Source organism: Piliocolobus tephrosceles, chromosome 21 (genome assembly GCF_002776525.5).
Source record: "Piliocolobus tephrosceles isolate RC106 chromosome 21, ASM277652v3, whole genome shotgun sequence".
Taxonomy (NCBI): domain Eukaryota; kingdom Metazoa; phylum Chordata; class Mammalia; order Primates; family Cercopithecidae; genus Piliocolobus; species Piliocolobus tephrosceles.
The window spans coordinates 34,230,522-34,249,337 of NC_045454.1; the positions used below are offsets into that span (position 1 = coordinate 34,230,522).

Consider the following 18,816-nt stretch of genomic DNA (forward strand, 5'->3'; position numbering starts at 1 on the left):
TTTGAGATGGAGTCTTGCTCCGTTGCCCAGGCTGGAGTGTAGTGGCATGATCTCAGCTCACCACAACCTCCGCCTCCCAGGTTCAAGCGATTCTCCTGCCTCAGCCTCCCGAGTAGGTGGGATTACAGGCATGCGCCACCACACCTGGCTTATTTTTGAGGAATACATTTTTTTTTTTTTTTTTTTTTTTTTGAGACGGAGTCTCGCTCTGCCGCCCAGGCTGGAGTGCAGTGGCCAGATCTCAGCTCACTGCAAGCTCCGACTCCCGGGTTCACGCCATTCTCCTGCCTCAGCCTCCCTAGTAGCTGGGACTACAGGCGCCCGCCATGTCGCCCGGCTAGTTTTTTGTATTTTTAGTAGAGACGGGGTTTCGCCATGTTAGCCAGGATGGTCTCGATCTCCTGACCTCATGATTCGCCCGTCTCAGCCTCCCAAAGTGCTGGGATTATAGGCTTGAGCCACCGCGCCCGGCCTAGGAATACATTTTTTAAGCCATCTGGTCTGTAGTAGTTCATGACGGTGGCCTGAGCAACCTCATCCCGACCTGAGGTGGCCCCAGAGAGAGCACCTGGCATGTCTTTGCCCTTTACTGACCCCAACACAAGGCTACCATCATGACATTTCTGAGTTTCTCAGACATTTGCCAGTTGCCCACAAGATGGCAGGCACTGCCCAGCTGCTGGGATTGAAGCAGCTCACAGGCCTTGAGTTGCTGGCGGCCCAGTGCGGTTAGGTCACTGGCTACAGGGACAGAAGGGAGGAGTTACTACCCCCAGGGTTTCTGGCTACAGGCCCCCCACCTGCCTTTCCAAACAGTACTCTGATTCCTCAACGATGGCCACATCTTAAGCCACCTGGGGCCAGTGCTGGGGCCATCCTAGGGCCAGGTGACCTTGGTGGATGTGGCCTACTGGCTTTGCTGGTTTCTGGGCTCCCAGGTGATCCTAGTGAGCCCTTGGGGTTGAAGAGCAGTGCTCTCCCACCCCGGGGACACATGATGCTACCTGATGGTAGCATCATCCCTGGGAGTCAAGGAAAACCACAGTGGTTCCAGAGCCTCACGTGAGGGTCACGGTCTGCATGTTTGTTGTTGTTATGCTTCCTGGCACTCTTCTCTCTCCTGTGCACTCTGCAGCCTCTGAGCACTTCTGCACGCACAGCCTCCTGGGCAATTGCATTTCACACGGGGTGGCTGCTGCCACCCTGGTGCCCCCCATGGTGCCCCACTGTGTCCTCACTTTGAAAGCCCAACAGCCGGCCAAGCGTGGTGGCTCACGCCTGTAATCCCAGCACTTTGGGAGGCCAAGGCGGGCAGATCACGAGGTCAGGAGATTGAGACCATCCTGGCTAACACAGTGAAATCCCGTCTCTACTAAAAATACTAAAAAAATTAGCCGGGCGTGGTAGCGGGCGCCTGTAATCCCAGCTACTCAGGAGGCTGAGGCAGGAGAATGGCGTGAACCCGGGAGGTGCAGGTTGCAGTGAGCTGAGATTGCGCCACTGTGCTCCAGCCTGGGCAACAGAGCGAGACTCCATCTCAAAAAAAAAAAGAAAAGCCCAACAGCCAGCTTCTGTCTCTTTTTTTTCCGTAAAGATAGACAGGGTCTCACTCTGTCACCAGGCCAGAGTGCAGTGCAGTGGCATGATCATAGTCCACTGTAGCCTCGACCTCCTAGGCTCAAGTGATCCTCCTTCATGAGCCTCCCAAGTCACTGGGACTACAGGTGCACGCTACCACACCCGGCTAATATTTAACATTGTTTTATAGACACAGGGTCTCAGATCGGGCGCAGTGGCTCACGCCTGTAATCCCAGCACTTTGGGAGGCCGATGCGGCTGGTTCACAAGTTCAGGAGTTCTAGACCGGCCTGGCCAATATGGTAAAACCCCATCTCTACTAAAAATACAAAAATTAGCCCGGCGTGGTGGTGCGTGCCTGTAGTCCCGGCTACTCAGAAGGCTGAGGCAGAAGAATATCTTGAACCCGGGAGGCAGAGGTTGCAGTGAGCTGAGACTGCACCACTGTACTCCAGCCTGGGTGACAGAGCAAGACTCCATCTCAAAAAAAAAAAAAAAAAAAAGACATGGGGTCTCGCTGTGTTGCCTATGCTGGTCTCTAACTCCTGGGCTCAAGCAGTCCTGCTTTGGCCTCCCAAAGCACTGGGATTACAGGTGTGAGCCACCGCACCTGGCCTGTCTCTTTTAACTGAGCATGGCATGCAACCCTGGGCTGGTCACCTAACTGATGTCCACCTCAGAAGGTTGACTCAGAGTTACTTATTTTTTATTGAGACAGAGTCTTGCTCTGTCGCCCAGGCTAGAGTGCAATAGTGCGATCTCGGCTCACTACAGCTTCCACCTCTCGGGTTCAAGTGATTCTCCTACCTCAGCCTCCTGAGTAGCTGGGATTACAGGTGCCCGCCACCACACCCGACTAATTTTTGTATTTTTAGTAGAGACGGGGTTTCACCATGTTGGCCAGGCTGGTCTGGAACTCCTGACCTCAAATGATCCACCCACCTCGGCCTCCCAAAGTGCTGGGATTACAGGCATGAGCCACTGTGCCTGGCCTATAACATGTTTCTTTTTATTTATTTATTTATTTTTTTTGAGACAGAGTCTCGCTCTGTCGCCTGGGCTGGAGTGCAGTGGCCGATTCTTAGCTCACTGCAAGCTCTGTCTCCCGGGTTTACGCCATTCTCCTGCGTCAGCCTCCGAGTAGCTGGGACTACAGGCGCCCGCCACCTCGCCTGGCTAGTTTTTTTTTGTATTTTTTAGTAGAGACAGGGTTTCACGGTGTTAGCCAGAATGGTCTCGATCTCCTGACCTTGTGATCCGCCCGTCTCGGCCTCCCAAAGTGCTGGGATTACAGGCTTGAGCCACCGCGCCCGGCCTAATATGTTTCTTTACATGCTTGAGAAGGTACATCTTTCACCTGTCCATCCGATTTGCAGGTGGGGCTCGATTTCTGCAGCCTCCACTCTCCATGCCTTTGACATTCTTCTAGGAGTTATTTATTTAGAGGCATGTTGTTCCAAATCACAGCCAGATACCCACTCTGGCCAGCAGGGCCTGAGCAGAAGCTGCTGGGGCCTCTTGGCAATGGCAGCCTGAGTCAGGCTGGGACCGGTTCTGCGGTGGCCTGGGATGAGGACACGTTTGACATCCATGCTCCTCCCTCAGGCTGGGGAGAAGGAAGAGATGTGGCTTGGAATCTGTGGTTCTTGGCCTCAGAGGACAGGGCAGAGTGACTCCCCTGGTTTGGGCACTGGGTCCTTTGACCCTGTGCCTTGACAGCTGGCAGGCCCTCTTGCTGAGAGCCTTCTCAGTCCCCTCTGTTGAGAGGTTGTTGGAGTGGTGATGCTGAGGTGGCTGGGCCCCTTCCCAACTCTACTTTCCTCTTGAAGCCCCCAGGGGCCTGGGCCAGCACCCTCAGGCCACGGCCTGAGCTGCACTCTGACCGCCTGCCATGGGCACCCCGGGAAGTCAGCCAGTTCCCGGGGGCAGCATGCACAGCTGTGTTCTGGAGGACGGGCCCCAGCCTCCCTTCCTGGCCTGGGCCCAAGGGCAGTTTCCTTATCATCCCTAAATGGATGTTGCCACAGGTCACCTCCCTCTTGCCCCTCAGTTCTGTGCAGTGACTGGACTGTGGGGTTGTGGCCCAAGTACAGAGCTGTCCCCAGGGTCTCCCCTGGCCAGGGCTGGACACAGATGTCACCACACTGAGGTAGCCACACTGAGTTCAAAATGTCTTGAGACAAAAGCAGGAATCAATCCACAGTGGTCCCATGTCCAGAAGTTAGAGGTGCGGGCGCCACCCTGGCTTCTTAAGTGTGGCTGGAGCAGGCACTGAACTTGGGAGCAAGCCTCCTTCCTGGGGTGGTGTCAGCGTGGGATGAGATCAGGCATCCCCCGTGTAGGGTACCCCCAGCAGAGGCCACTCTCGGGTTGTGGAGGATCAGGGCTAGGACTTAGACCTCCGACCCTGCCAGAGAAGCCACCTGTCCCCAGCGTACAGGGGCCTGTCTGTCATGCTCACCCTGTGTGGGCTGCGCTGGGCCTCCCACTGTGCGTCCTGACTCACATTGGTTCCCACAGCTGTCAAGCCCAGAGAGAGATGTGGAGAGGGACGTCTTCCTGTATAGAGCGTACCTTGCGCAGGTGAGTGCGGGCCCTGGCCAGGGGCGAGAGTGACGAACAGAGTAGAGGATGGAGCTGGGGACAGGAAGGCACCACAGCGTGGGTGCCGGGGACAGTAAACAAAGCAGGGACCCAGGCCTGCAGTGTCCAGTGACTGAACAGCCAGCGCAGCCAGCATGTGAAGGCGGCTGTGTCACAGAGGCCCGAGACTGCCAGGCCAGGGGGCCTGGGTCACAGCTTCTTGATTTTTATTTTTTTTGAGATGGAGTCTTGCTCTGTCGCACTCAATCTCAGCTCACTGCAACCGCCGCCTCCTGGGTTCAAGTGATTCTCCTGCCTCAGCTTCCAAAGTAGCTGGGACTATAGGCGCACGCCACCACACCCGGCTGATTTATATTTGTGTGTGTGCGTGTGTGTATATATATATATATATTTTTTTTTTTTTTTTTTTGAGATGGAGTCTCGCTCTGTTGCCCAGGCTGGAGTGCAGCGGCAAGATCTCAGCTCACTGCAAGCTCCGCCTCCCGAATTCACACCATTCTCCTGCCTCAGCCTCCAGAGTAGCTGGGACCACAGGTGCCTGCCACCATGCCTGGCTAATTTTTTTGTATTTTTATTTTGTTTTGTTTTGTTTTTTTGAGATGGAGTCTTGCTCTGTCGCCCAGGCTGGAGTGCAGTGGCTCATTCTCGGCTCACTGCTAGCTCCGCCTCCTGGGTTCACACCATTCTCCTGCCTCAGCCTCCCGAGTAGCTGGGACCACAGGTGCCTAACCATGCCCGTCTAATTTTAATTTTTTGTATTTTTAGTAGACACAGGGTCTCACTATGTTAGCCAGGATGGTCTCGATCTCCTGACCTCGTGATCCGCCCGTCTCGGCCTCCCAAAGTGCTGGGATTACAGGCTTGAGCCACTGCTCCCGGCCAATTTTTACATTTTTAATAGACACGCAGTTTCACCATATTAGCCAGGATGGTCTCGAACTCCTGACCTCGTGATCTGCCTGCCTCAGCCTCCCAAAGTGTTGGGATTACAGGCATGAGCCACCACACCTGGCCAATTTTTTTTTCTAAAATAATTGGTAGGAGCCAGGCACAGTAGCTCACAACTGTAATCCCAGAGCTTTGGGAGGCTTAAGTGGGAGGATTGCTTGAAGCCAGGAGTTCAAGACCAGCCTGGGCAACATGGTGAGACCTCCATCTCTACAGAAAAAATTTTAAAATAAGCCAGGCATGGTGGCATGTGCCTGGAGTCCCAGCTACTCAGGAGGCTGTGGCAGGAGGATGACTTGAGCTCAGGAGGTCAAGACTACAGTGAGCCGTGATCACGCCATTGCACTCCAGCCTGGACAACAGAGCAAGACCTTGTCTCTAAAACAATAAGAATGGGGAACCATCTAGGAGGGAACACAGTGAAGGACAGGTCCCCGGCTGCAGATGTGACAGTGGTATCAGTCTGGGCGTCCTCGGGAGGGCCAGTAGGTGGGGCAGGGCTGGCTGGGGGCATGTCCTACTTTATAGAAGCGCATGCCACAACCCCCATAACTGCTGCTGCCCTGTTCCCGGGTGACATGCCTGTCCCCCCCTTCACCTCATCACCAGAGATGGACAGCTGCCAGGAGACAGACAGTAACCTGCCAGGGTCCCCAGCTCAAGGCATGGGCAGTGTGGCCCTGTAGATGAGGGCACACCTGGCTGCTCATGACAGGTGACGCCATGCCCACCTCCACAGTGTACTGCAGTGAGGGTGGCCCTTGCTGGGCTGAGGGGTCTCTGGTGGGGCAGGGGCTTCCTAGACAGGAAGGGCTCTGCCTGCCAAGCTGAGGACATGGAAATCCACTGGGACGGACGGGTGCAGCTGACGCCTCGTCCCTATTGCAGAGGAAGTTCGGCGTGGTCCTGGACGAGATCAAGCCCTCCTCGGCCCCCGAGCTCCAGGCCGTGCGCATGTTCGCTGACTACCTCGCCCACGAGAGCCGGAGGTGAGGGCCCGGAGGATGGGTCGGCCTGGGGCGCGGAGCCTGTCCGTTATGAACCTGGGTGGGCGGGGGCGTGGCGTGCAGCGCACAGCATCCCTCAGATTAGGCGCCTCTCCCCCTGCTACCCTGCTGCTTTGTGCCTCAGTTTACCTCACGTGCACAGCAGTGGGGGGCTGATGATGGATCCTGTTTCAAAGGGGAGGGTCAGAGGCAGTGCTGTGTGTGCACATGCCCTCATGGACCACAAGGCACTCTCTCAACCTAGAACTGAAAATATCAATTACCGAACAGCCCTCTGCACCACCCAGAGCCCCAAGATGGCCCAGAGTGCGGCGGGGGCAGGGCCCTGCCGTCAGTTTTCTTATTTATTTATTTATCTATTTATTGAGACGTGGAGTCTCACTCTGTCACCAGGCTGGAATGCAGTTGCATGATCTCGGCTCACTGCAAGCTCCACCTCCCGGGTTCAAGTGATTCTTGTGCCTCAGTCTCCTGAGTAGCTGGGATTATAGGAACGCGCCACCATGCCTGACTGCTTTTTGTATTTTAGCAGAGACTGGGTTTCACCATGTTGCCCAGGGTGGTCTCGAACTCCTGAGCTCAGGAGGTCTGCCTGCGTCAGCCTCCCAAATCCAGTCAGTTTTCTAGTCCCAACTAGTCGGGGACTACAACCTGCCAGTGTCTCCCCTGGAGCCCAGGTGGAGGGTGGGTGAGGCCACACCTGTCCTGCCCCTGAGCCACAGGCCAGCATCTGTCAAACGCCCATAGGCGGCAGCCAAGGGGAGAGGGGGCTGGGCTGTGGGGACCCAGGAACCTTGCCCCCTCCTGCTGTGGGGTCGGAGTGAGGGTCTGGCATGGGGAGACTCTGCTGTGATCCTGCTCTTCCTTGGCCCACGGAGGCAGTGCCCCAACTACCACCTCCCTTCACCCAAGGAAACCTGGGGTTCCTGGGAGCTGACTCCAGTGCAGAGGCAGCATAGTGGGGTGAATGATGTCCCCCAAAAGGTGTGTCCATATCCTATCCCACATGCTTGTGAATGTGATATTTGGAAAAAGGGTCTTTCCCGATCAAATTAAGAGATAAGGAGATGAAGACATGCTGGATTTAGGGTGGGCCCCAAAGCCAGGGACTTGTGTCCTTTTAAGAGATAAAAGGAGGGCCGGGTGCAGTGGCTCGCACTTGTAATCCCAGCACTTTGGGAGACTGAGGTGGGCAGATTACCTGAGGTCAGGAGTTTTCGAGACCAGCCTGGCCAACGTGGTGAAACCCCATTTCTACTAAAAATACAGAATTAACAGGATGTGGTGTCTGTGATTCCAGCCACTTGGGAAGCTGAGGCAGAAGAATCGCTTGAACCCGGGAGGCGGAGGTTGCAGTGGGCCAAGATCGCACCAGTGCACTCCAGTCAGAGGGAGACTGTCTGAAAAAAAATAAATAAAAAATAAAAGGAGAAGACGGAGGCCCCACTGAGTTAAGCCCATGTGACAACAGAGACAGACTAGGGTGACATGTTAAGCCAAGGAGTGCCACAAATGGCCGGCAGCCACCAGAGCTGGGAGAGAGGCCTGGGACGGCCTTGCCCTCCAGCCTCCAGTTGGAGCCAGCCCTGCCGCCACCTTGACTTCAGACTTGTGGCCTCCAGAGCTGTGAGGAACGAAGCCCTGTTGTCCTTAACCACCCAGGTTGTAGTGCTTTGCCACAGCAGCTCCAGGACATTCGGATGGGCGACCTCCCGGGGCTACTGTTTCTCCCACCCTACACTTCACCAGCTGGAGTGAAGGCGGGGAACTCTGGGTCCCAAGGAGCAGCAGCTGCTGTGAGCATCACAGAAAAGCAGCCCTGGAGAGCAGGCAGTCCAGGCAGGGGCTTGTGCGTCCATCTGGCTGTACAGCCGCTACCTCACTGGCAGGACTCCCCCGGACGAGGAGCATCCATTAGTAATTGGTTTTGGTTTTGATTTTGTTTTCTTTTCCGTGTTCTATTCTTTTTTCCTTGAGACGGAGTCTTTCTGTTTCCTCCTGGGCTGGAGTGCAGTGGCCGGATCTCAGCTCACTGCAAGCTCCACCTCCCGGGTTCACGCCATTCTCCTGCCTCAGCCTCCGGAGTAGCTGGGACTACAGGCGCCCGCCACCTCGCCCGGCTAGTTTTTTTTGTAATTTTTAGTAGAGACGGGGTTTCACCGTGTTAGCCAGGATGGTCTCGATCTCCTGACCTCATGATCCGCCCGTCTCGGCCTCCCAAAGTGCTGGGATTACAGGCTTGAGCCACCGCGCCCGGCCTGTTTTCTTTTCTTAAGATAGGGTCTTGCTCTGTCGCTCAGCCTGGCATACAGTGGCACAATCTTGGCTCACTGCAGCCGTGATCTCCCAGGCTCAAGTGATCCTCCCACCTCAGCCTCCCGAGTGCCTGGCACTGTAGGCACGCATCACCATGCCTGGCTAGTATGTATTTTATTTAGAGACAGGGTTTTGCCATGTTGCCCAGGCTGGTCTCAAACTCCTGGGCTCAAGCGATCCCCCCAGTAATTGGTTTTGTGGCTGTTGTTTGTTTTTGAGATGGTCCCCCTCTGTCACCCAGGCTGGAGTGCAGAGGTGCGACCACAGCTCACTGCAGCTTCAACCTCCCGGGCTGGAGCCATCCTCCTGCCTCAGCCTCCCAAGTAGTTGGGACTACAGGCGCCACCAGGCCCAGCTGACTTTTTTACTTTTTTGTAGAAAAAGGGGTCCTACTATGTTGCCCAGGGTGGTCTTGAACTGCTGGGCTTACGCGATCCTCCTGGCTCGGCCTCCCAAAGCACTGGGGTTACAGGTATGAGCCACAGCGCCTGGCCCCATTGGTAACTATAACACCTTAGGATGACAACATTACAGTACCAACGCTACAACAGCTGGCAGCGTTTACGCGCCCTTGTGTGCTGGAGCCTCGGGAAGCTTTGTAAGGTGGTCTTGGGAGCTCCTTGCTTGTCCCCTGCATGATCCCTGTAACATGGTCCCTCAGCACGGGGAAACAGACTCAGACCTGAAGTCACTTGTCCATCGGGCGTAGCACTGTGGCGAGCCCTCGGTGGAGCCTGGTTGGTATCAGACATGCCATGCCCTCAGTGACACCTCAGACACAGGCCCTGGGCAGATAGGCCCCAGACACGCGTGGATGCTTATGGGGTCACAGAGCCGCGTGTGGACCCAGAAGAACACCAGCTTTGGTCTAGGGGGGCTCCCTCCCCTGCCGTCTCTTGTTAGCTGCTCAGTAGCCATGGGGAATGGAGGGTCTGGGTCCAGTTAGGGACATGGAGGCATGGGTGACCTGTGCCCTTGGAGCTGAGCCGGTCCTCAGCCTCTCCTGGGCTCAGGCCTGGCCCTGGCCCGCAGCACACTAGCCATCTTCAGGGCGTAGCCAGCACCCTGGGCTCTCAGGGACTGAGGGCAGCCGCCCTGGCAGTGGGGGTGCCCCAGGGCTCCCATCCTGCACGGCCCCTCGGCACCCAGGCCAACCGCCTGCTAGAAGATGTGGCCTTGAAGCCCACAGGGCTGATGGGTTATGGTCAGGAGTCCCAGCTGGGCCCACCAGCCTCCTCAGGAAGGCGGGTGAGGTTGGTGTGAGACTGGCAGCACCTCCTCATGCTCTCTTGGGGCGCCCCACCCCACGTCTCCCAGCCTCAGGGTCCTTGCCTGGCCCAACATGAGGGCCGCTTCATAGGAACGGAGGGAGGACATGTCGGGACAGCTCGATGCTCGGCCTGCTGCTGCTCTGCACCCCCAGTGCCTGGCTCACCCTCTCTGAGCCTGTCTGTTCGAAGGGGACCCTCTGAGGTCCCACAGGGGCCGCCCCAGCTGTGGGTCCTGAGCATCTGTGTCTTCCAGGGACAGCATCGTGGCCGAGCTGGACCGAGAGATGAGCAGGAGCGTGGACGTGACCAACACTACCTTCCTGCTCATGGCTGCCTCCGTCTATCTCCACGACCAGAACCCGGACGCTGCCCTGCGTGCGCTGCACCAGGGGGACAGCCTGGAGTGGTGAGTGGCCGCCCTGCTCTGGGGCCGGCCCAGGGAGGCAGGTGCCCCCTTCCACATCTCCAGGCTGTGCACGGCCTTCCTGGCCGTCGTCATGGGAGGAGAGAATGCGGTGGTGCTGAAATGAGGTCCTGGCCTGCTGTCCAGGTCCAGCTCCCCTGCCCAGTGTGGGAGGCACTCCCATCTGTGCGCCAGGCTGCGGCTCCAAGGACACGGTGCCCAGGCTGCAAACCCTCTGTTCCCAAGGGCAGAGCAGAAAGCGGCTTTGTCTCTGCTTGGTTTCTGCGTCCCCACCCCCCACGAGGCCTTCTGTGTCTCGGCCCTGGGCCCAGTCTCTCAGGCCTCCCTGGGTCCCCCACACCGGCCCTCCTCCAGGGCCCTCTGGGGTTGGGCTGCTGGAGCCCTGCACAGCAAGGTCAGTGCTCCCCTCCACCCCAGGATGTGACTCCAGGCCATGTCCAGGCTACTGGTCACAGAAAGTGTGTCAGTTCTTCCCCGTGAGCTGTCCCTGGAGTGCCTGCTGTCCACTATGAGTTGCAAGCTGGGCATTTCATGGTCGCTGTGGATCTGCTCCCATCCCACCTCCGTCCACGGAGGGCTTAGAATTACAGGTGGCAGCCAGGCATGGTGACAGGCACCTGTGGTTCCAGCTACTCAGGAGGCGGAAGCGGGAATATCCTTTGAGCCCGGGAGGTGGAGGCTGCAGTGAGCCGTGATGGCGCCACTGCACTCCAGCCTGGGCAGCAGAGCCAGACCCTGTCTCACACACAAAAAAAGAAAAGAAATAGGGATGTCACGCTGCCAGCAAGCCGGCTGACTCAGTGCTGGTCCAGGTGCTGGCTCCTGTTGGCAGGAAAACAAGAACAAGAGGCCTCACAAGTCATTGGTGGTCACAGCCGCCTGGGGCCGAGAGGGATGAGGGGATGAGGGGACCTGCAGAGAGTAGGTGGCCCCGGGGCTCTGCTGCAGGTAGAGGTGCAGGGGCAGGTGCGTGCCCCTCCTCTAGGGCCTTGTTCCTGAGCATTGACCGCCTTCAGGGTGTTGATGAGTCCAGGCAGGGCCCTCGTTTGCAAGCACAGCCCACGGAGGCTGCTTCTCCAGATGGGCAGTGAGTGGGCTGGGGCCTGGAACCCCAACGTGGGGACCCCCCCAGAGCTCCCGGGCCCGAGCAAGCTGAGCAGTGAAATGTGGGAGTGAGGGTGTCCCCCTCTGCTGGGTGGGGCTGGTGGTCCTAAGTACAGGTCCTAAGAACATCCCAGACACACAGAGTGAGCCCTGGGTGTGCAGTGGCCATGCAGCGTGTCTGTGGCCATCCGCTGACCATCCCCCGCCCTGTCCTGCAGCATGGCCATGACGGTGCAGATCCTGCTGAAGCTGGACCGCCTGGATCTCGCCCGGTGAGCCCTCCCACTCCTCTGTACCTGTCCTGAGCCATGGCCCAGAGCGTCTGTGGTGCTGTCATTACTCTTGTTATTCCTTTCCCTGGGGGTGACTTGCCGTCACTCAGCCCTTCCTTGCAGTATGTTGCCAGGGAGGAGGGCCATGGCTGTCCGTGCCTCAGTTTCTCTCTCTGCAGTAGTGGCGGGCCTGTCCCACAGGGTGAGAGTGGGCTTCATGGAGGGAGTGGAGGTCGTGCCCGGAGGAACATGTCACTGGGCCAGCTTGTAACTGTGCCATGGGGCTGGCGGGGCCTGCACGTGGCATCACCAGGTCGGAGGCCGTGGCTGGCGGTCCAGGACTCCCCTGCTGCCGTGTCCAAAGCCCTTGCCTCAGAGTTGTTCATGCTGTAGCTCCGTCGCCCTTCCCTGCGTTCCATCTTCTGTGGAGCGAGTCTCTCCCGAGCCCTACCTTGTGCCAGCCACCTCGGGGGTCCGTAGCTGGCTCCAGTCCCACCTTCCCGGGGCCTGCGCGTGGTTGGGCGGGCAGGGCAGCTTGGGCACTTTGTCGTGGGGTATGAGCATGCAGGGGAGCACATAGTAGGGGCCATCCCCTGGCTCCGGTGGGCCCCAAGTGGGAACAAGGCAGGGATAGCCAGGCCAGGGCTCTCGGCCACTCAGCCCCTCCGTCCTCTGTCCCCGCCCCAGGAAGGAGCTGAAGAGAATGCAGGACCTGGACGAGGATGCCACCCTCACCCAGCTTGCCACCGCCTGGGTCAGCCTCGCCACCGTGAGTCCTGGGCCACGAGGCGGGTGGGCATTGTGGGCACCTGGCTGAGTAGGGTCTGTGGGCACCCCCACCTGTGCCCAGGCTGCTGGCCACTCCAGTGGGGCTCCAGGATCAGGCCATGGCCCCCTGCCAGCCTGGCACAACTCTCAGCCTTCACTCCATTCCGGGCTTCTCACAGCCAAGCGACTTGGCCAGAGGCAAAGCGATGAGATGGTGGGCATGGGGACAGGGGTTCCTGAGCCTGAGGCGCAGCGGTACTCAAGGGTCTGGGTTGGCCTGGAAGCCCCTCCTCCCCCCAGGGCTTGCTGGAGTTTTCTGCCACTCAGCTTTGCTCTCCAGGGTCCTGGTCCCCAGCCAGGGACGGGGTTCAGTGTTCCCATGGCAGCGGTGGAGATGTCCTCAGCTCCCAGGCCTGGGCACCTCCGCCTGGCAACAGCCCCTCTCCTGGTTTCTGGGACTTGGCCCCCTTCTGAGCCATTCTTTTGTGCGGGCCTGTTAAAATATGCTTCCTGGCTGGGCGCAGTGGCTCACGCCTGTAATATCAGCACTTTGGGAGGCTGAGGTGGGTGGATCATGTGAGGTCAGGAGTTCGAGACCAGCCTGACCAACATGGAGAAACCCCATCTCTACTAAAAATACAAAATTAGCCGGGCATGGTGGCTCCCACCTGTAAACCCAGCTACTTGGGAGGCTGAGGCAGGAGAATCACTTGAACCTGGGAGGTGGAGGTTGCAGTGAGCCGAGATTGCGCCATTGCACTCCGGCCTGGGTGACAAGAGCAAAACTCTGGGGGGAAAAAATGTGCTCCCCATCCCTGCCCGCCACGGGGCTGGAGCCTCACCCAGATGGACTTCCAATGGCTGTCCAGTGTAGTAGGACAGGCCCTGGCAGCCCTCTCGGGTAGTTTGAGCTGTTTTCACAGCCTGCCTTGACCTCAGGCTCACCCTGCAAGTATCCCACTGTCCTGAGCAAGCGGGCAGGTCAGAGTTGCTGGTCACAGAGCTGACACCTCCTCCTCCGACGTGCCCGGTGACCCAGTGGTCCCCATTCAGACCCTGGCCCAGCCACCTGTGCACCTGTGCCCTGGAAGCCCCAGATTCCACCTCTGTGTACCCAGCGCACCGGGAGCCGGGTGGGAGGTGAGGCAGGAGGCGGCTGCGAGTCTTTAGGCCCCGTCAGCAGAGTACAGGTTACAAGTGGTCCCCATGGTGGAGTGGCTGTGCCTTGAACCAGGCATACCAGATTCGTGTCTGTGCAGTGCGGAGCCCCCTCTGGGGGAGGGGGCTGACGGTGGAAGGGCCCCGCGGCCACGGAACAGATGATGATGTGGGACCCTCCCTGCAGGGCGGTGAGAAGCTGCAGGATGCCTACTACATCTTCCAGGAGATGGCTGACAAGTGCTCGCCCACCCTGCTGCTGCTCAACGGGCAGGCGGCCTGCCATATGGCCCAGGGCCGCTGGGAGGCCGCTGAGGGCCTGCTACAGGAGGCGCTAGACAAGGTAGGCACAAGCCTGTCCCAGAGTGGGGACAGAGGGAAGGCCAGGCGGCCGGAGGGCGGGGTCAGGGCAAACAGAAACAAGTGTAGCAGAGACGCCCTGGGTGTGCGTGTGGCCCCATAGGGCTTCTGAGGCCCAGTCAGCAGCGAGATCCACAAAGCAGGGATCGCACCTGCAAAGAAATCCAGATTCCGGCCTCACAGAAATGGGGCATCTGGGCAGCCTGGGCCTCAGTGGTCTGTCACCTCAGCTGCCTGGCCCTGCATGTGGGACCCCTCACCTGAGTACATATTCAGTATTGGAGAGACACTCCCAGTCTTTATTTAGGGGACAGCGTGCTGTGGCCAGGAGCCCAGGGTGACTGCAGTCGTCTCCTGCCTGATGTCTGCAGTCTTTTCTTTCCTTTTTTGAGATGGAGTGTCGCTTTGTCACCCAGGCTGGAGTGCAGTAGTGTGATCTCAGCTCACTGCAACCTCTGCCTCCTGGGTTCAAGTGATTCTTTTGCCTCAGCCTCCCGAGTAGCTGGGATTACAGGTGCGTGCCACCACACCCAGCTAATTTTTGTATTTTCAGTAGAGATGGGGTTTTGCCATGTTGGTCAGGCTGGTTTCAAACTGTTGACCTCAGGTGATCCACCAGCCTCAGCCTCCCAAAGTGCTGGAATTATAGGCGTGAGCCACCATGTCTGGCCATCTGCAGTCATTATGAGGAGTTTATGTTATTTTAAATTAAAAAAAAAATACTATTTTTTTTGTAAAGATGGGGTTGTTCTTGCTGTGTTGCCCAGGTTGTTCTTGAACTCCTGGCCTCCCAAAGCACTAGAATTGTAGGTGTGAGCCACCATGCCCAGCGGATTTTTTTTTTTTTTTTTTTTTGAGATGGAGTCTTGCTCTGTCCCCAGGCTGGAGTGCAGTGGTGCGATCTCAGCTCACTGCAAGCTCTGCCTCCTGGGTTCATGCCATTCTCCTGCCTCAGCCTCCTGAGTAGCTGGGACTACAGGCACCCGCCACCACACCCAGCTAATTTTTTGTATTTTTAGTAGAGATGGGGTTTCACTGTGTTAACCAGGATGGTCTCGATCTCCTTACCTCACGATCCGCCTACCTCGGCCTCCCAAAGTACTGGGATTACAGGCGTGAGCCACTGTGCCCGGCCTGGATTATTTTTATAATCAAAAAGGACATCAAAGCTTTTTCCGTTTTGGTGAAATGAATTTTGGGTTTTTTTTGTTTGTTTGTTTGTTTGTTTTTTTGAGATGGAGTCTCGCTATGTGGCCCAGGCTGGAGTACAGTGGCCGGATCTCAGCTCACTGCAAGCACCGCCTCCCGGGTTCACGCCATTCTCCCGCCTCAGCCTCCGAGTAGCTGGGACTACAGGCGCCCGCCACCTCGCCCGGCTAGTTTTTTGTATTTTTAGTAGAGACGGAGTTTCACCATGTTAGCCAGGATGGTCTTGATCTCCTGACCTCGTGATCCACCCACCTCGGCCTCCCAAAGTGCTGGGATTACAGGCTTGAGCCACCGCGCCCAGCCTTTTGTTTGTTTTTTGAAACAGGGTATGCCACCACACATGGCTAATTTTTGTATTTTTTGTTAGAAATGGGGTCTCACTGTGTTGTGCAGGTTAGTCTTGAACTCCTGGGCTCAAGCAATTCTTACCCTCCTTGGCCTCCTATAGTGCTGAGATGATAGACATGTGCCACTGTGCCTGGCTAAGAAACAGTTTTAATCTACTGACAAACACTGGTGAAGCCCTCCTCCCTGTCTGACTTTCCAGGGGCTGAGTTATCATCAGAAAGTTGTTTGCAGAGCAGGGCGGGCCAAGGGTGCTGGCCCCATCACAGGCTGGGTGCTGCTCCTCCTGGGCAGGGTCCGTCTTTAGTTCTGAGCAGTCAGGGCTGGTCAGGAACTCTCAGCCTGATGCGGCATCTCAGACAGGCTGTGTGTCCCTCGCTGCCCCAGGGGCGAGACTGGCGCCTTCTTCCACCACCCTGCCCCTCACTGCCACCTGAGAACACTTGGATGCATGTTCTGTGTTCACGGCCACATCCTCTGGGGGCTTTTGTTAAACACCTCTCAGGTGACGCGTTCCGTGACTCACCAGTTAGATGACTCCCTTCTGTCCTTGTCTCCTGAAACACCACCTGGGGCTGGCTGCCCGTGCCCCTTGGCCCTGGTGGCCTCTCTGTGGCTGTGGTTACCCTGCATTCTTGCTGAGTTTTGGGAGGCACTCAGGTCCCCCCACTTCCCTTTGGAGCCAACTCATGGCTGCTCCTGTGAGCGCAAGCTGGTGTCCCCCTTCATGGTGGAGACTGAGGCTCAGAAAAGTTCACTCTCCAGAAAGGTGCCCTGCCATCGGCCGCCGTGGGCAGGCTGGTGCATCTGTGCTCCAGGCAGACACTGGGGCTCTGGCTGGGTCTCCTGGCCTAGGTGTTTCCTACGGTCCTGTGGGCTGGGAGCCTAGAGTGAGTGGGTCAGGCAATGTCCCCTACCGAGGTTTCCTTCAAGGCTCCTTGGGAGCCGGAGGGGTGGCAGGTCCACCCATGGCCCCAGGGTTCATTGTGCAGCAGGAGTTGAGGCCATCTGGGCCTGGGCCCCATTGCTTTGAGATGTGTGGGACAAATACACCCTTCCCTCTACAAATGAGGGGTCACGCCCCAGGCTGGACCACAGATGGGGAAACTGAGGCTCAGTGAGGCGGCTCGCCCCTTGGCACCGTATCATCTGAGATCACCTTGCAGAGCAGTGGGCAGGAGGACTCTGGCAGTGTTGATCCCACCCCACCTCTGAGGAGGTGACCTTGTGTGGTCCTGCCCAAGGTGGAGGTGACGGGCAGGCATGGGGGCTGGAGTGGCTGACCCTGCCTGCCTGTGTCTGCCTGTGTCTCCAGGACAGTGGCTACCCGGAGACGCTGGTCAACCTCATTGTCCTGTCCCAGCACCTGGGCAAACCCCCCGAGGTAAGTGGCCCCCAGGGCTCCAGACCAACCCTAATATCCCGACCCTGGGACCCCATCCTGGGGTCCAGGCCCTAATCCCTAGGCTCCTGGGAAAGCTCTGCACACAGTGTGCCCACCGCAGCCTGCCTCCCTCACAAACCCTGTGTCCCCCCAACCCATCCTTACCTGGGGCCCTGCCCAACCTGCTCCCCTGAACCCACGGTACATTCCCCACCAGGTACAGAGGCCAGCTCTGTGCCAGTGCCTTGTCAGGGGCTGACCCATCCCTCCACCCCCACCCTGAAGGTTCTCTGAGATCAGCCCAATCCCAAGGCAGGATGAGGAGCCCCCTGGGGTACTGTAGCTCTCATCCCCATCCACCCCGTGCTGCAGGTCAGAGCCACCGTGGGGTCCCCATGTTCGACTCACCTGCCTTCCTGCCTCCCCTGCAGGTGACAAACCGATACCTGTCCCAGCTGAAGGACGCCCACAGGTCCCATCCCTTCATCAAGGAGTACCAGGCCAAGGTGAGTGGCAGGGGTGGCCTGTCCCTGAGAGCCAGGCCAGAGGGCGCCTGGAGCTCAGCCTGGGCTCACATGCGCCCTCTCTCTCTCCCTCCACCCGTCTCCCCACACCCCGCCCCCACCCTGTGTCACCATGTGTCTTACTGAAGGAGAACGACTTTGACAGGCTGGTGCTACAGTACGCTCCCAGCGCCTGAGGCTGGCCCAGAGCTGTCAGGACCACGAAGCCAGGACAGAGGCCAGGAGCCCTGCAGCCCTCCCCGCCTGGCACCCACCCCACATCCCCTCTGGGGGCAGGAGCCCGCCCCCAGCACTCCCATCTGTGAATAAATATCTCAACTCCAGGGTGTTCCCATCTGAGGATGTGCTCTGGCCACTTTGCTGGGGATGTGTGGGAGCTGATGCTCACGGAGAGTCCTGGGGCACTGGCCCCCAGGGCTGTTCCCGGAGACCAGGGTCTGTGACGAGCAGCAGCTGTGCAGACCTCCACCCTGCCCCTCACACAGCCACGACCTGCTCCTGCCAAGCCAGAGGCAGCACAGCCCTGTCCCCACACTTCACCCTGGCCCCGAGAGGCCACTGAGCAGCCCAGGTTGGCATCGGGGGAAACTGAGGCACAGAGCGGTCATGCCACTATCATGAGGGGCACCAAGATTCAAAATGAGAACCCCCAAGTGGTCTGGAGGTAGTAGGGGCCAGGGCAGGAAGCACTCAGGCCTCAGCTCAGCAAAGCCAGAGGGGCCCTGCGGGGTCAGCATTAACCCCAGGTGCTGCTCCTGCCACCCTGCAAACCCTCCTCCAAGGCAGAGTCCTGCTGTGGCCGGGGCCCTGGGGCCAAGCACCCAGCTGCTATGAGAGGCGGCTGCACCATAGGGAGGGAGGTGGGTGGGTGGCAGCGGGGCTGACTGGAGCCTCCCAGATGAAGTCACCATTGAGCTGTGTCTACCCGAACAACAAAAAGGAGCTGCCAGGCTAAGTTGCTTCCCAACGCCCTCGCGTGGGCCGTTTCCTTTCGAAGAATGAGAATGTTTCATTGAGGCTATGCCTCCTGAATGCAGGAAGGCCACGGGATGGTCCCAAGACTGTGCCAAGGCGTGCCAGGCCTCGGGTCCTTGAGGAGCAGCGAGGGCTCTGAGAACGGTGAGGTCAGAGCGGGCCGGGGCGATGGAGCGGGAGCGGCACCCTGGCAGTGGGCATGACTGGCGCAGAGGTTCCTTGGTGGCACAAGGCTGTGAGGTCAAGGGGCGCTGCATGGGGATGCATGCCCTTTGACCTCTGAGCCTAGCCTGGGCTTATCTCGAGGGTTTCCCCAAGCCCCACCCAGGCCTATTCATTTGAAACTAGACCCTGTCTCCTGTTGCCAGGGCAGGACAGCAAGCGACCCCACCCCCAGCCTGGTAGGGGAGGGAAGTGGCAAAAGAGGACTCCCTGGGCAGGGACATTAGGAGGGGTCCAGGCCGAGCTTCCTGGAGGGAGGAGACCTTGGGGTGGGTGCGGGGACACCGGCCTCAAGACTGACCTCTGCCCAGCCTTGGGTGCCTGGTCCCTAGCTGCCAGCAGAGCCG

General features: G+C 58.3%; 1 protein-coding gene across 1 annotated transcript in view; it reads left to right on the plus strand.

Annotated features, from left to right (window-relative positions):
- The window catches only part of COPE (COPI coat complex subunit epsilon), a 19,418-nt gene extending 1,814 nt beyond the window's left edge, over positions 1-17,604 (plus strand). The window contains exons 2-10 of the mRNA XM_026456939.1: positions 4,099-4,161; positions 6,019-6,119; positions 9,978-10,130; positions 11,471-11,524; positions 12,212-12,293; positions 13,638-13,793; positions 16,680-16,748; positions 17,180-17,254; positions 17,401-17,604. Of these exons, the coding sequence (XP_026312724.1) occupies positions 4,099-4,161; positions 6,019-6,119; positions 9,978-10,130; positions 11,471-11,524; positions 12,212-12,293; positions 13,638-13,793; positions 16,680-16,748; positions 17,180-17,254; positions 17,401-17,448 (801 nt within the window). The 3' untranslated portion in view covers positions 17,449-17,604. The remainder of the gene's footprint in view (positions 1-4,098; positions 4,162-6,018; positions 6,120-9,977; positions 10,131-11,470; positions 11,525-12,211; positions 12,294-13,637; positions 13,794-16,679; positions 16,749-17,179; positions 17,255-17,400) is intronic.
- Positions 17,605-18,816: the final 1,212 nt, after the last annotated feature.